This window comes from Tiliqua scincoides, chromosome 6 (assembly GCF_035046505.1).
Source record: "Tiliqua scincoides isolate rTilSci1 chromosome 6, rTilSci1.hap2, whole genome shotgun sequence".
Taxonomy (NCBI): Eukaryota; Metazoa; Chordata; class Lepidosauria; order Squamata; family Scincidae; genus Tiliqua; species Tiliqua scincoides.
In genome coordinates this window covers 30045549-30063490 of record NC_089826.1, presented here as the reverse complement: position 1 = coordinate 30063490, position 17942 = coordinate 30045549, and the positions used below count along the sequence as shown (strand labels likewise).

Below are 17942 nucleotides of genomic sequence, written 5' to 3'. Positions count from 1 at the left end.
GGCATGCAGGTGGCAGGAGAACTTGGGCTGGCCCTGCTTTCAAGCTTGCCACAGATTAACTTAGAACTGAAGTTTTTTCTGATAAAGAAAATTGGAAGAATTTGAATCATTTTGCTGAGCCAGTTTGAAGCCCTGAAAAATGCTCTCCCTCATTCCTGCCCACCATCAAAGTCCTCCCTGCTAACTCTCACTCAGTGCCCCAAACTATTTGTCCCTCCTTCCCTATTGAGCAGTGGGGGCAGTAGGAGCTACCACAGCACACAGGGAGAAGGGTTAGTGCACACCTCCTTCCCCAGCACTCTGCGGCATTAGATCACAGTATAGAAACCCAGTATTGTAGCTGGAGAGGGGGGTGCCACGGTAAGTACATCAAGCACCACAATGCATCAGGTAAGCAGCACTTCCCACTTGCCATCCAAGCCATTTGGGGAAGTGATGGCGACACTTAGGCAACACCTGTGCATTGCCGTCACTACCCCAAATGGTTCAGATGGCAAGTGGGCAGAGTTGCTTATACAGCACATTGTAGCACCTGCTATACTTACTGTGCTGCCCCCCCCAGCTATACTACTGTTGCTATGCCAGAGGGAAAAGAGAGGACAAACCTCATCTCCCCTCTCTGCATGGCACCACTGCTGCTTCTACTGCCCCTACTGCTTAACAGGTAAGTCAAAGGAGGAAGAAGAGTGTTTGGGTGTGGGGTGATTGGGGGTGGTGAGAACTAGTAGGAGGAAAGGAGCCAGGAGTGATTTTGTTCAGAACTGTAGAAGAATTTGAGGGCTTTCAAAGCTCACCTATTTGAGGTGGGGCTTCATAAACACCCAAAGTTCTTCACTGAATCTGGCTTGGAAAACGTCACCATCATTTCTAGATAGAAATAGATAAGATAGGTGGAGCCCTTCTGAGGTGCAGTAGTGAAAACCTCATTTCCAGCAGAGAATTCTTCAGAGTATCTTTTAGAATTGGCTGCTACTTTGAGAACTCAGTGAGTACTGAGTGGGTGGAGGAAATGTTGTGTAACCTCCCACATTTTAGTAGTATTGCTCAGAAATGTTTTAAAAATCACAGCTGACAAAATCTACTCCAGTTTATGGTGCAGGTACAATAGAGCAGGGACTGGAAGCAAATTGTCTAGTACAGTTGAAACCTGAAGATCCTCTATTTGTGTGTGTGTGTGCTGGATCAGATTGAGAGTGTGTGTTCAAAAATGCTGCATTCATATAGTATTCAGAGTGATAGAGTTAGATTAACTATCCTTGGTTAAAAACAAAAAAAATTGATAGTACAGGCGTTTGTTGCTTAACAACCGTTTGCTTAATGACAATCCGCATATATGACATTGGTCAAAACATAATAAAGTTGCTCTTAATGAGGCAGTTGTGTCTCCCATAGCCTGCAGCAGAGGGTCTGTTTACACAACAGCGAGGCTCTTAATGGAAAGAAGAGGCAATCTATCTCCAGTAGTGTCTAGCAGGGAGTGTCTGCCTATACAACAAAGGCAATCGATTGGACCGAATGTTCACTTAATGACCTAACTGCATAACAACAGGGACAGGAGAATGTATCCCCATCATTAAGTGGCATACACCTGTAGTTTATTACATGGGTGATAGGCATAACATTAATTCCTGGTTTACTGTGAAGATGTGTTTTCTTTAATATACTTCCTTTTTTCTGTCCTATACATAAATCAAGTGAGGGGATTTCATGATTTCCCCCCCCCCCCGATACTATAATAGTAAGTAACATCCTGCTGGGCTTGTTTTTAAAAGAAGTGAGGTACACTAGCAATATGTTTATAAGAGTGAACATGTTTTCCTCAAGGAGCAGCTACAAAGAATTGCACAGTCCTCTGTTTAGAAGCTAAAATAAAAACAGCAGTCGGTAGACATATGTACTTTGCAATGCTGAGCTTTCCTTGTTCAGAGCCTTTAAAATCAAAATTAGATGCGATATGTATCGACTATTAAATTTAATTTGAATAATACACATTTAGGTTGCAGTCTTAAGCATACTTATTTGTAGGAAGCTCCACTGAACTCTGCTGGATATGTTCCCACATATAAACATATACTTCCAACTATCCATGCACAAGGCTGAGTTGTAAGGAAAAATAATGTCTTTTTCAGTTTGTTTCTGAACCATTAGGTGACACTGTTGGTACATTTTTTTTCCTCTCTGCTACAGTGAGAATTTAGAAACTTGCTTCTAAGAAATGAAATCTAACGTTGCTTCATCCTAAGTTTGCTTCATCTTTTCATTTTTAGATTTTTGGAAACCAAAACTGAATTATTTGTGGAGGGGAAACTCATAACAATTGTGGATTGTGTGACAGGATCTAGATGTTTATACATTTGTTTCTGTTTTGATGTGCCTGGCTTTAGGAACATAAAACACATGTTTACATTCCAAGTTTCTGACTTGTGCGCACCCACAATATTTTTGAGTGTAAACTGATCTGGCAGACAAAGACAGAGATGTGCCACCTCAGTAGATCCACAGCCTCTGATCGTCAGCACTGAGGTTGTAGAGAGATGTCTTCTTCTGCCCTGGCAGGTCTTGCAGTAGTCTTTCAGCCCCAGTTATTTATACCTGTATAAATATGTATATTATTTATGTGGGCGCAGCATGAAGGATGTCAGCCATATGAAACACCCAGTGTGATGATTGGAATATGGTCATTTGGTTATAGGAAATAGATTAGTTGCATAGCTTATTACATAGCTATAGCATATGTAATATGCTATAGCTATATATATGCACACAATACACAATAATATGTAATTATTGCATAGCTATATATATACACACACACACCCTGCATAAAATGTAATAATGGAAGGGAAAAAACCCTTATAAATACCATAAAGCAATATTTCTCAAACATCTTGAATCTGCCTCATTTCTGAACATGTTCTACCTTGTTCCTCTCCCATCCAATAATAGATGTGGCAGGTAAATGGGCTGAGATTCTTAGGCCCAAATCCTAACCCACTTTCCAGCATTGGCATAGTGGTGCCAATGGAATGTGTGCTGCATCCTGCAGTTGGGTGGCATTCATGAAGGCCTCCTCAAAATAAGGGAATGTTTGTTCCCTTATCTCGGAGCTGCATTGCCCTGATGCCGGTGCTGGAAAGTGGATTAGGACTGTGCCCTTATAGACAGTTCTGTGCAGTCTGATGAGAATCTGTGGACTGGGGACCAATTGGAATGTTCTAATCCACAATTAGAAGAGGACTAGAACTGGCTATCTTTGACTCTGTCCTAAACACATAGGGGCTATCATTAGAACAAACCGGCAGTTCCTCCCTATCCTTATCCAGATCTGGTTGGGATAATGGGACAGTGGGGAAAAAATTTACATAAATCCATCCTGGTTTAGCAAGTCCCTTGCCAGGGGCATTCAGCCCCTTCTGGTCCTGGCTATTTGTGAGAAGGAGGCTCCACTTGATTCAGAATCTTGTCCATCTTTTTAACTTCATGCTTCCTTTGGGATTGTTCAGTACCTCTGGCAGTGTGGGCTGCTCCCCTGAGAACCACAACTGTAAAGGCAAATGCCTAAACCAGAACTGGCATTATAAAATATTTAATCAGAAAAACTAGCAAAGGTTGCTTATTTTGATTTGGTGAATTCAAAGTGTGGGTGTATTTTTTTTTAAATTGCTACAGGCCCTTCTGGATTCCTTGAAAAATCAGAATGCATCCTTGCATGCGCCATATGTGGATGCACTGAACAGGAATTGCAGTCAAGAAGAGATGAGGATGGAAATGGAAGTTCTCAGGCAACAGGTATGAATTGATTGAATGTAAATCTGTGCAGTAACATAGTAACCCATGAAGACTGCAAACTTGTACTTACTTACCTGGGAGTCATTCCCATTGAACCCACTAGGACTTACTTTGAGAACACATACCTAGGATTGTACTGTTAATCTTGAAAAGAAAACCTGAAGCTTTTAAACAGAACGTGTTGAACAGTACGTGTTTGCAGAACCACTTGTTTATATGCTCAGATTCTGTCACAAGCACAGGAAAATCATAAAATGAACAGAAAGTCTTATGTTTTCAGAGGTATTAATATCACTTGCAATAGAAAATGGTAAGTGTAAACCCTTCCTTTAAAAAAAAAAATCAACCTAAATTTACCTTTTGTTTAAAGGGCCCTGTGATATTTTGATCACAATACACTTACTTGCCCAACCCACCTGTCAAAAGCCTGTTAAAGAAGTCAATTATCAAGGAGCCATATGCCATTTCTCCATTTTCATGAGGCTGTATATGTTCCCTGAGAAACATGTTCTCCTAAGAGCAAGGCTTTAGTTCATGATCCTTCATGTACCGAAGAACATGCAGATAAATTAAAAGCACATAAAGCATCCCCAACTGACTCAAAGAAACTCCATTATCTGTGGAATGGAAGATTGATTTAATCTGTGTTGCAGCCCTGAACCTCAGGAAAAGATGTACTATTCCCCCCTGGGGCTTACTTTTATGTAGGAACCCATCCGTTTAAAATTATGGTACTTTCCAGTTAACCTTAAGTTTAAAGTCTGTCATTCTGGACACTGTTAGAGTCAGTTGTTGAAACACAAATGTGTGTGAGAAGAAGGGCCATGGACTAAAATTCTTGTTTCTGTCACGTTTGAAGGCCTAAGCCAGATTTTACTCTCATGTAATGTATGCCACATGTGGAAGGGTAAAACCTTGAATTTGATAGTACAGTAATGGATTGTACATACACTAAAACAGAGTGTATCATTCATTTCCCCCTTTCCCAAATTCTTCTGAGGACACTAAAATCTATATACACACAACATTGTTCTACATGTTATATATTCCCCTCCCCCTTTTCCCACTTAAATTTTATGTATCCATAGAGGCACTATGGAGTTCACCCTCCACACTGGAGAACAGACGGTTCCAATTCCATGTTAGAAGGACCTGTATGCTGTGGCTTCCTTCATTTTCTTAGCCATCTTCATGACTTAAGCTTTCAGTGAAGGTTCTGAAGATAACGGTGAAACTCAACAGCAAGGTCATTTGCCAGTCCTATTCTTCACTTTCCTTTCCCATTCCCATCTCTTTACATGGCGTTTTGGGAATGAGATGGGATGGGAAGAATAAAGCCTGTGGGGGAGAGGTCACAGCTATTCTCTAAGACAAAGAAATAGATGAAAAGGTTGCCACAAATGAAAAGGACTTCATTCTTCCCCACACAAAACCAGGAAGGCAGCCAGCTCTGAGATGAAGCAAGGATGGGATGCCCACTGGTTGGCTGAACAGAATTCCTTAAAAAACCTTTAAATTTAATAAGTTACGTACTCTGTGGCTTGGGCTGCTTCAACACTAGCCATTTTCTCCAGAATTGTAGTCATTTTTGCAATAGATAATCCAAACAACACCCTTGCCAAACTGTTGCAATGCCAGTTCCTTGTTGCATGACCACTACATGTTCTACAATGCAGTCCCTTCCCCTATTATTTTTAAAAGCAAGTGCAGTAATTTTTTTTTTAATGTACCTTCCTTTGGCTCCATTGCAAATTTTTTTTATTTTCCTTTCTTCTTGGTGCAGGTCAGCATAAATGAGTAAAAGCACCCTTCATTGAGAGGAAGTGGAGAGAGGGAAAGAGGGAGGCAGACAGGCAAACAGCCAAGTTTGGGCTCTGGAGGGGGTGTTCCAGGTACTGTCACTGAAGCCAGACAAAAGTGGGAGACAAGGATGCTGCAGGGCAGACACAGAAGTGTGGGCTAGCTGAAGAAACAAAGGTCATAGGCAGGCACTTTGGACAGATGTGGAAGAGGAGCAGCTGGAGGGGACCCAATCCACAATTCCTATACAATTGCCTTGATGTGGATTCCCCCACCCCAAGTCTTTTCATACTTTATAATCTAGGGAGTAGTTGGCAATCTTCAGTCTCGAAAGACTATGGTATCGCGCTCTGAAAGGTGGTTCTGGCACAGCGTCTAGTGTGGCTGAAAAGGCCAATCCAGGAGTGACAATCCCTTCCACACCGGGAGCAAGTGCAGTCTGTCCCTGGTCTGTCTCCCTGGCTATGGGCCTTCCTTCTTTGCCTCTTAGCCTCAGACTGTTGGCAAAGTGTCTCTTCAAACTGGGAAAGGCCATGCTGCACAGCCTGCCTCCAAGAGGGCCGCTCAGAGGCCAGGGTTTCCCACTTGTTGAGGTCCACTCCTAAGGCCTTCAGATCCCTCTTGCAGATGTCCTTGTATCTCAAGGGAGTAAGCACCACTGAAGCAAACAGGACTTATTTCTGAGTAAATGTTCTTAAGCTTTCCCTTTTTAAGATTACAATCCTCGACAGTTGTTGTCATTAGCATTTATATACAGTATTGTCCTTTTTGCTTGTGGGGGTGTGTGTTCATGTCTCCTATCTGCACAACAACCCTGTAAGGCAAGTTAGACTGAGAGATTGTGACTGGCCCCCAGGCACCCAGGAAACCTTTCCCATAAGGACAAGCATGTAGGACTACAATGAGGAATTAAGTAGTATGTTAGAACCACAATTTTTTATTCTGATTGTGGAAGAGTAATGCTGCAGCCCTAGTTCGCAAGCATCAGTGAACCAGTGCCGTATATAACACTGTAATATGAAGAATGTTAAAAGTGTTACATGGCCACTGTACAACTGTTAGTATTGACACAAATGGCAGCTTGCCAAAGATTCAGGGTCAGGCACTGTCAAAAGCAGAAGCTACCTGAGAAAATAACATAATAGCTAAATGCTTGCATCCAAAGATGATCCAAAAGTGATCCTAATGATGTCTGTATATCTTTAGTAATTTCCAGGTGATCCTTGTATTTCTATTGATGTCCCATTCCCAGTGAAGTTTGCACTAGTGGTTTTAAAATGGCTGGTGAGAAGCAGGGGTGGGGCCACCATGATGATGATGACTGGGACAGAGTTCTCAAGTCAGAATAAGATATTTGCTTACAGTCATTCTGATCATAAAGGCTCTCTGTGTTGTGGCTAGAATTTGGCCATAGAACTGTGAATATAATATTTGTTTGTCAATACTGAGCACATAAAGGTAGAATTCCCTGGAAATGTACAGACTAGACTGCATGACTCAGGGGGATGATCACTCTGTGGCCACAGAAACTGGGACATCTGCACTGAAGTTAAGGACATCTCCAATGAGTCAATCTCTGCTCATGTTGTTTTAATTGTAATCTTTCTGACAACTCATATGCTAGTGGTCAGTAAATTTCTCTTTACACGTAGATACTTGTGAAGAAATTTCATGGATTAAGCAGGAAGGAATGGGCTTCTGTTCTCCCAGATTAGTTTCCTTGCCTTCTAAGGAATGTTCCAAGCTGCAATGAATTTTGGTCTTCCAAAGATAGTAATTTCCCTCTCCCAACTGTGAAGAGGCAGTTCCGTCCCCCCATTCCTCCAAGAATGCTTTGACTGGGATCACAGCACGTGTGGAGAGAAGGGATAACTCATTCCTCTCATACCTGTTGAAAGTAGTCCTGAAGTAACCGACTGCTGCAATTAGCCATTTGGGAGGTAACCGGCTGCATCTGAGGTACTTTTAGGCAAGAAAAGGATCCCAAGGGTAAGGTTATACCCTTTCTCCCAAGCTCATAAGTCTCAGTCGAGATCAGGGCTCTCCTGGCTGGTTTTATCTGAAAAGAGAAGTTCTTTCAATTACAAACCTCATAACAGTGTGGTCCTATGAACATCTAATTTGCCTCCTACCAAAGTATCCTGTGCCCTTGCAGAGCGAAAAAAATAGCTTTACCTGTCTCATGTCTCTTATTGAATTACATTTTGAAAATCTCAGGTGTCTGTATGGTGTAAATAAAACATCACCCTTCCTTATTGTAGGTTCAAATATATGAAGAAGACTTTAAAAGGGAAAGATCTGATAGAGAGAGACTGAACGAAGAGAAAGAAATGTTGCAGAAAATGAATGAGAGATCACAGTTGCAGTTGAATGAACTAAATTCTCAGGTATGAGTCAAAAAAAGGGAATACTGTTTTGCCAAAGCATGTAGTTTTATTTGGTTTTTCTATTTTCATGTAACCGAAGGCTTTCTGGCTGTTGTTAATTGATATGGGGTTTTATATGAGGTCACCACCTTGGATGGTGACCTCTTATAAATAGATGGTGACCTGGGAAATCATTCTGAAGTAGTCTTGTTGGTGAAATGAATGTGCACTCTCTGTCTCCATACTCTTGAGGATTCTAGGCTCTTTTTAGAGTCAATATCTGACAACCTTGCTTGGTAGGCATCACCCTTAATGCCTATCTGTAAAATCAGTACTAATTAACTATTATTACCTCCATGAGAATGCCGAGATAAATATTTCATATAACTTGCATATGCTTCAATGGCACTGAAGTGATACCTACATACAGTGGCCTGGCACAAGAGTCCATGTCTTGGGCTCTCTTCCTATCCACCATCTCTACAGGAAGAGGGAAAGATTCTAACTGTACTCTCCTGCTTGAGTCTCTGTGACTTGCTCAGAGCTTGTTTCAAGATGTGCTGAAGGAAAAACATTTGTCAACTGGAGGTCCAGATAGCACTCCTCTCCAGACAGAGTTGCAAACCCTCAGTTTAGAGCAAATGGTTTCAAATCATTTCAGCAACAGAATATGGAGCAAAAGAATGGTATTGATCATTGCACCCACTTCTGCAATCTAAACACATGTACCTAAAGCACCACAAACCGTTTTGCACCTGAAAACAGCAGGTGAAAGAGTGAAGCAGGTGAAGCCCCTCCCTATGCAGGTTTTCCAAGTGTTTTCCACATGTTCAACCTCAACTTACCTCCTTTTATATCCATTTAGTGAATTCAGACAGTTTAGATTTTCCTAAAAGTTATGTGTAAAAAAAAACAACGGATTTTCCAAAAGTAATATGAGAGTGAATATTGCTACATTCACAAGGACAACAAACTTTGGTGTTTGGTACCCTTGTCGTGAATGTGGGCTTTGAATTTAGGAAGCAAGAGAAGCTCTGACAGCATCACAAAAACACTTCACCTTACTGATGTTTTCGAGTTCTGAGTACAGTCCAAACAATCTCATCAGATAAATTTATTTTTCCCCTTGACCAATCCATTCAGGCTACCACTAGAGGGCAAGAGAGTCCCTGATTTCAGCAGTTATGGAATTCTGTCTTGCTCCTTTCAAATTCAACAAACTAGTGTGTGTGGGGTATACACACATATAAACACATTCATGTACCCTTTTGGAGGTATGTTGTTATCTTATTATGCACAAGTTCTGACGTGTAAAGAAATTCACAGCTATTGATATCCACCCTCTGATACTCATATATAACTATTATTATAAGTGCAGGACAGTAAGATTTTTAAAAATAAAGTTATTCCAGTGCTACCATTTCAGGAACTTTAACCTCTGCTGCAGGATTTATTATTGGTTCTTTATAGGTACAAGTCATGCAGTATACATGCTTGCTTCATGAGACTGATTTTCCCCCCACAGATTAAAGACTGCCAAGAAGAAAAGAAACTGCTTGAGAAGCAAGTAAAGAAACAGGTCTGTGTCTGTGTCCGTGTGTCCAGAGAGGCATATGTCTTACTTTAGATTGCTTTTTGGAGGAGGCCAAAATTGTGGATCTAACTGAAGTTTTGCCATTTCCACCAACCCAATTCATTTTGTTTTTGTTTAATTCATTTTGTTTTTGTTATGATGAATAAGGAATACAAGCAGGTCTCTGGGTATGCCATAATTCCACCCATGCTCAGAAAAAGTGTAGAAGTGATTTTAGAATTCCAAAACTCTTTCCCCCCCCCCCTTATTTTTTAGTGACAATATCTTCTGAAATCTTTGAAGCTAAAAGGTGGCTCACAGCCCAAGCTTATGCATGTCTACTCAGAAGTAAGGCCCATTAAATTCATGGGACATACTCACAGGTAGGCATGTACAGAATTGCCGCCTCAGTGAGATTTCCAGTGTCCCTCTCCATGATGATTAGAAGCAGAATATATTCTACAAAGCAAATATATGCAAATATGGTTTGAAGCGCATAATTTATGCACATTGCAGAATTGGCTTTTTGTGGTACAGAATTTTAGTGTTTCATTAACTGGCACAGAACAGCCCTAGACACAACTCCTCACTTTCCTTCTGTGGAGCTATGCCTTGACAGAGCTACCAGATTCTGTCCTCACTAGAATGCTGCTTTGAATGCATCTGCACAAGGCCTTGTTTGCACTACTGTGACTGCAGTTCACTTTCAGATGTTCAAGAGAACATTACTGATGGCCTTGGGAACAATTGTGATCAGGTGCAAGCTCATAAGTTGGCATGGAGTACATAGTTCAGAAAGTGATGTTGATCTCAGTTTTCATTTTTCAAAAAGGTAGATGCTCTGTGGGCAGGACCTGGTAGCTTAGCAGTAGTAGAGCACTTGCTTTGCATGGAGGAGTCCCAGTTTCAATCCCCAGCATCTCCAAGAAAAGTAGGGAAAGATTCCTCTCTGGAGCCTTGGAGAGTTACTAGTCCATGTCAGCCTTAGTAAGCTTAATGGGTAATGCAGCTTCAAAGTCAGAGGGAAGGCTTAATGTTGTTTCTTAGTTGTCAGGCTTATGCACCCTGCACAGCTCCCTGCATCTCCCCCATGACTAGCAGAGGCAGAACAAGCTGTGCCAAAGAAGTGCATATATTGTATGCACAAATTCATAATTTCCTCAGGTTTGAAAGTCAATTTTTCTTGAGCTGAAAGGGGTGATTTTGTTGACGCTTTTAGCATAGGACATGCATAGCACAGACAGAGTGATTCATATTTTACATGTTAATAAAATCAGGTGAAGGAATGAGTTTGTGTGGAGCCCTGTCCTACCCTGTGCAGTCAGAGGACCTAAGTGAAGTTCTCCTGGCTGCCCATCAGGCTTCAATGCATCAGGCATTGATGTAATATCATCTTGGGGCGTGCAGAGCATTCAAGGGTCAGATAGACAGGTCAGCTGATTGAGAGGGGCTGGGACTGCAAAAGGTGGGAAGTCTCAAAAGCTGAAAGGTTACAAATGGGGGGAGAGGAAGAGGGAGGAAGAAGTGAGCTGGTTAGGTATGAGAAGGAGAGCAAGAGAGAAGAAGAATGGGGGCCCCTTTGCCCAGTAGCCACCTGTCTGACCGCTAATAGGGGCTACCTTGCAAAAGGTCTTATTTGGGGTGGCACCCTGCTTTGGAACACTGTTCCCAGATTAGATGCCCCTAATCTGATGAGCCTCATGAATCAAACTAAGACTTTTTATTTGCGCGGGTATATAATGACTGGAATTCTTATTTCAGCTGAAGTTTTATTGTCTGTTTTATTGTGTTAACTGCAGTTTATATTTTTGTTATTGCAGTTCTCCATATACAGTATATTTTAAAAAATGCTGTTCATTAACCCCTCACTGGTTTTAGGACTCATCCAGATGGTTCTTATTTTGTTCAGCATATCTGTTGTTGCAGTGCCCTATCCACCCACCCACTGAACATGCTCAGAATAAATTCTGAGGTTTGTAGTACTGCATCGGTTTCCCATATTCATTGGGAGAATGCAATATCTGCTCCATCATAGGTCACTACCTATATTCCTGGTTGTGCTGTATAGCACCAAATTAAAAGCAAAGATGCTTACATCCGGATGAGCTCTAAGATACTGCAATGACTTGCTGTAACTAAGCTTAAGTAACAGTAACCCAAATAACCACATATCCTTTCCTATCTTCATTTTCATCCCCTTCATTTGTTGTTTCCCTTGTTTCTACCTAGCTGGTTAGGGTATGGATCCATCTGTTCAAAGCTCCATGTACATCAATGGCACTATATAAACAAATGTTTAACTTCTTTAATTTTACTGTTGGTATAGGCCAGGGATCTCCGCGCACTGACAGAGAAACATAATGAATCCCAACAAATGTTCATTCCTCCTTGTCATCCTTGCGGGAACTGTGGATTGCTTCATCCTTACCCTGAACCTCAAATAACATTGGCCACATGTGGCATTAACACAAAGCAGCCGCCCCCAGTAAGTAAGATTCCTGTCGGTTTTCATTTCACAAAACAGAAACACTCAAAAACAGCATTTCACAACTAGGAATGCCAGTTCCTACAAGTGTAGTTGGAAAGGGGGGGGATACAGTAGCAATATGAAAATTGTGCACTTTTCTGGTTTTTGTTTTCCATTTCCCTATTTGTGGTGCTATTGTTATCAAAATTGCACAATTTCAAAATAACATAACAGACATTTCCGAGGGCTGCAAGAGAAAACAAGGACCACTCTCCAGCAGGCATTACAGCTGCAATGTTGGGAGCCTGAGTTTCTAGTGGCTGAAAGAGGCTTCGCTAATTGGGCAGAAGAGGGCAACTGAGATTCTGGAAACATCTCTGAAAATAGCAGCCTCAGCCTTACATCAATGGGTAGGAAGTTCTTGGCGGGATAGAGTGTTTCAGTCTTGGAGAGAACATGGTGGTCACTGACTGACTAGGAGGAATCTGAATTGGGCATTGGACAAAGCAGGGAAACCTTTGTGAGCTGAAGGCTGTTAAGGGACCAATATGTGATTGTGATGGAAGGAAAGAAATGCATACAGGTAGTACACGAAGTGCTTTGTTCCCTACATAAGACAGGCTGTGCTGCTAGTGTGTGTTAAAAGTTAAAAAAAAATTCACAGCAAATCAGGTATGGGAAACAGATTACTCAGAAAACATGAACTATCAATTGGCTATTAATGATGTCATGTTGATGCTTCATCAAAAATGAATGAATGAATGAATGAAGGATGGCCATTCTAGACAAGACAGCTGGTGTGAAGACTTGTGTCCTCGGTGTCAGACTCCTGTCCCACACACATACACATTCACAATGATGCACAAGCTAATAGGATAAATCCTGACTAGGATAGACGCTGGAGGCCCTATGGGTGTGGGAATAAGTTCAAAATGTTTTGACCCTTTGGGTAAAAGCACAATGAACACTGTAGTTCACTTTACAGAGTGTGTTTTTTTTAAAAAAAAAATAGCAGTGAAGTTAACTTGAGTTGGAAACTGAGGCCAAAGCTGTTGATATGTGCTTGTGTCCCACTTCCCTGAGCGGTGAGAAGTTCCAGGAGCATGAGGTTACAGTACCTAGGCTTGAACTTCCTTTAAAGGAGAAATCACAGGAGGCTTATGGTATGCTTTATTTATAAATATACAGGTTTGAGAATTGGATGGAATTAGGTAGTATGCGCTCCTGCTAATATCACCTACATGTGTCTTCTAAACTTGTCTTCACATTCTAGTTCCCAACTTTTTAGCTTCCATGGCAATCACTCTAAAATCAGATCCTAAATCTCTGTCTTCTCCATAATCTAAAGCCCATGCTGTCTTTAACTTTCTCACTGACCACACAAAGGAAGTGCTCACATCTTATCCCCTCCTCTTTTTGGCAGATATACAGAGTCCTGAGTGCCTTGGTGGAGGTTTCCATTTAAGACCACCAGGGAATAGTTAAGAACTAGCTTCCTGGCACATTAACTTCACAAAAGCCTTCCTGACTACTATCGTGTTATATGTACCATCATGGTGTTGCCAAAAATGATAGCCCTGTGTCAAGTTCTCTGTCTCACCTGACATGATGCAATTGCATTGTGTCTTTCTCTGCCCTTTCTCCCCATGGCTTCCCATTTCTCCATGACTGCCATTGGTGAGAGCAGGGAAGCTCACAATGTGATGCTGTGGGGTAAATCCTATATGTTGAGGAAGATAACTTGGTGTGGGGACACCTTTTTCATTTTGGCATGTAGTATTCTTCTGCAAGTCCCTACTAATTGAATGGGGTCTGCCTAAGAACACAAATATTAATACAAAGGTACAGTAGGGCAAGTATTTATACATAGGTACAGTAAGGCAAGAACCACAGATGAGCCAGCCTTTTTTATGTAAGTATTTTTTCCTTCTCTTGTACAAGCAGGAAAAAAAGTTTCTCACCAAAGTTTCAACTAAGGCCCAGTTAATTTTGGCCTCTGTCCTAAAGCTTTGACCATCTGGGTTTCTAGCAGAGCAATGCATCCTGCGGGTTTATAAATGTTGCCTTAGAAGAGCGCTGGAAAGGTGGGGTACGTTGCTGATTGGTTGTTTTGAATTCTGTTCTGGAGTTCTTTGCGCTTGTTTTTTGTCTTAGCATAGCTGCTCCAAGGCTTGTTTCTTTATAATTCCCCCAGCCATTTGTCATCAAACGTGAAAGGTGTTAGGATGGAGTGAGTGTGCCGGGTTAGCATGTGGAATGTAGTACACTTACTTCATTCTGCTTTGACCTTTTGCATCTCCTTTTTGGAATCTCACATTTACTATTTACTTTTCAGTCATCCAAGAAAACTTTTGTTTAGTCTGATTGAGAATCATGTCTCTTCATTCTTTGGAAAACTTTCAAGAATATCATTATGAATATGATGTGACTGTAACTTAGCTTTGGTGTTTGTGCATTCAGGAATTTTTGGTCGACAATGGCAGAATATTTTAGCAAGGACAACGTGTTTATTTCATTTGATATTTACGGCTCTGTAGCCACATGTCTCTGGGCAGACACTTAAAATGAAAGCATCACAGACAAACCCGTACATCTGAGGGTGCAATCCTAACCCCTTATGTCAGTGCTTTCCAGCACTGACATAAGGGCAATGCAGCTCTGAGGTAAGGGAACAAACATTCCCTTACTTTGAGGCCTCCATGAGTGACACCCAACTGCAGAATGAAGCACACGGCCCATTGGCACCGCTTTGCCAGTGCTGGAAAGTACTGACATAAGGGGTTAGGATTGTGCCCTATAGGACTTATTTTGAGTCGAACCCCTGACAATCTAGTCTGGTCTGGTCTGACTAACAATAGGTCTCCTAAATCTGAATCAGACGTCTTTCCACATCCTGATATCAGATATCCTTTTAAAAAAGATAGTACCATGAACTGAATTTGGGATGTTTGCACTAGTGTGGTGTGAAAGTTAGAATGTCAGGCTACGGTCAGGAAGATTCAGGCCCAAATTCCCACTCAGCCAAAAAGCTGAGGGTGACCTTGGGCCAGTCAGCATCTCTGAGCCTACTCTACCTCATAGGATTGATGTGAGGATAAAACAGGGAGAGGGAGAACATGTTTGCAAACCTGATCATCTTGGAGGAATAGTAGAATAACAATATAACAAATAGAAGTCATGGTTCCACAGGCAAAATCCCTTTCCTTTTGAATAGAACGTAACATGTAACAAGGGCATTTAAAGATCTACTTCAGTGTTTTTCAAGGTTTGTCCTCTGCTGCACCACTTCACATGGTCCACCCGTTCAAAGTAGCACTGGAAGTAAATGGCAATGACATAATCGCCAGTCATTTCTGGGTTGGGAGGCCAGATGAGACACAACAAACACCATTAAAAGGCTCAGGGTGGACGGAAAAGCTTTTTTGAGCATGGAAAAGCGTGCCTGGAGCTCTGCCCATTGAGCAGCTATTTGTTGAATTGTGTTCCTGCTCTTGCTGCTATGGGGGCTGACATCCCAGGGGTCCTGCGAGTATCACCAGACAGCACCTCAAGTGCCACTGGTGGTATTCATACTACTGGTTAAGAAATTCTGATCTACTTCAAATTGTATCCGTTTTCTGCATTTTTTTTTTTCAACAGAGGTTGAAAAAAACCCTCATTGTAGTATGACTGGAACACTAAGTTGGTACTGAGGTTCAGTGGCTTTGAAAATACCATAAGGTTACTGTTTTTAATTTTGAAATGCTACCTATATAAATTATTCCGGTTCGTTTTTTTTTTTTAATTAGAAGATGAAAGTCACAGAAGGGAAGAAGTGTTTTTCTGTTAACTCCTGCATGGCTTTTTAAAAGCAATATATTTTCTTGCAATACATAATTTGCAAAATCATTTAAAATGTTGACCTGTTGCCATAAGGTGGGAGCTTAGAATTCTGTTATGTGAGGCTGCTGGGAGTCGAAAAAGAATTCTAACAAACTACAAACAAGTTCCCTCTGGAACACCTTCACCTGTCACCTTGATGCACACCAGGTTTCTCTTCGCCTCTTAATAGCTCACATGCACTGTAGTTAGAGACCTAACTGTTTACGATAGCATCAGGTGCATTCCATCTCGCCCCTTCTCCCTTCCTTTTCAAGATTCAGAAATCTGATTTGTTAATGTTAATAAAGTTTGTTTTAATTTGTGAGATCTAGGTGGTTTCACACAACTTTTTTTTTTATAAGGTGCCCACCTTCCAAAAGACATAGCAATAAAAAGAAAACCAGCCAAAAAACATAATCAGAAGAATGATTTGAACAAAATAAGAGGGAGGTTTTTTTTTGGGGGGGGGGGGAATACTTTGGTATGACTAATAAAAAGCTTCACAGCATAATTATATTTACCATGCTGCTATTCTTTTGTTTGAAGTGTCTATGAAGTCCATATTGTTGTAATAATGTTTTATTGTTCTGCGCAGCCAGACTATCAATGGTATGTTCCCGACCGGTTTCCGCCAGATGTGCAGCACAAGGCAAATGGTAAGGCAACAGCTGTACTGAACACACTTTTAAAGAGTTTTCTTTTTAATGGGGTCTGTGTGTGTGTGATAGCTAGTAAACTTTCATAAGCACCCTGTGCGTGATTTGTATACAGCTCTATTTTGTAAAACTGAAATACATAACATGTGGCCAAGGCTACAGATTCTATGTGTGGCGCATCTGTGTCACAGCTTTTCAGTGTTACTGAACTACTTCAAATAAAATCTAACATGCATTTCAGGATAGCTTAAAACTATTACTGTGAACACTCAAGAAAAATGAGTGATCTCTGAACAGTGCTCTTCAGGGAGTATACAGTGCTCCTTGTGCGTCCTGATTGACAGTGGGGTAAATGTCACATCTAAGGGCCGGACTACATATGATGTGGGAATTCACAGCCCAATCCTGAGCTGCCCGGACTGCAGAGCCGCCATGGCACCAAATGGCTTCCACAGCATCCAGCACACAACCGGGCAGCCTGCAGTGGCTCCTTGGTTCCCTTCCCTCAATCAATGGTAGCCTTGCTACCATTGGGGCTGCAAGGGGCTACTTGATTCTGCGGCAGTTATGGAGCCGCTGCAGAATCAACAAGTCCCGTGTCGGACTGTGCAGCCCAACACGGGGCTCAGGATTCAGTGGAGCTGAGTTCTTCCGGTCCCACCCTCCTCCTGCCCCAGTAGCATAGCTAGGGGGGTGCAGGGGGTAGCAGGTGCACCAGGCTACAGGGGGGGTGCAGGGGGTAGCAGGTGCACCAGGCTACAGGGGGGGTGCAGGGGGTAGCAGGTGCACCAGGCTACAGGGTGGGTGGGGACAACAGCATGGCTGAGGGGGCAACAACTTGCAGGCAACAGCACCTATGCACAACAATTGGGCTGCTGCTGGCAGCCCTGCCAGTGCCAGGCACTCCGGAGGGAGGAGGGGCAACAGTCACGGAGAGGGGCGAAACTGCATGTTGCCCCTCCCTGCACCAGAGATGGAAGGTAGGTCGCGGTAGGCACAAGGAGCTGGCCCTCTCCCCCTCCCGCAGCTGAGATGCTGGCGACAGGCACAGACCTCCTCGATGTCTTCCTTTCATGCACCTACCAGCCCTCATTCCCTCCGTGATTTCCTCCACCTGTCCTGCTCAACATGCTGCACCCTGAAGCCCTAGTTGACTTAAATGGCAAGAGAGGCACGTGGGGAGTGGAGCAGAGCACGTCAGTGCTTGTTTGTGTTTAGAGAGGGAGGAAGAAGTGTGTTGGTGAGGGGGGCTGTTGGATGCTGATCAGGACACTAGGTGTGTGTGTGCGCGTGTGCGTGTGTGAGAGAGAGAGCCCCCGATAGGCAGGCATAGCCCCCAGAGACCCTTGTGGAGCCCAGCCTGGACTGAGGAGGGGGTTCCCCTTGTGCAGCGGGACCAGTTGCCCCCCCCCACCCTGCATAGCCTACTC

General features: G+C 42.5%; 1 protein-coding gene across 2 annotated transcripts in view; it reads left to right on the top strand.

Moving 5' to 3' along the window:
* Positions 1-17942, top strand: part of TNIP3 (TNFAIP3 interacting protein 3) — a 47096-nt gene that overhangs the window by 12459 nt on the left and 16695 nt on the right. For both annotated transcript variants that reach the window (XR_010794687.1, XM_066632759.1), the window contains exons 6-10: positions 3670-3789; positions 7851-7976; positions 9481-9534; positions 11855-12013; positions 16452-16512. Coding sequence is in view for 1 of the 2 variants with exons in the window: in XM_066632759.1 (XP_066488856.1) it covers positions 3670-3789; positions 7851-7976; positions 9481-9534; positions 11855-12013; positions 16452-16512 (520 nt within the window). In the remaining variant the exon portion in view is untranslated. The remainder of the gene's footprint in view (positions 1-3669; positions 3790-7850; positions 7977-9480; positions 9535-11854; positions 12014-16451; positions 16513-17942) is intronic.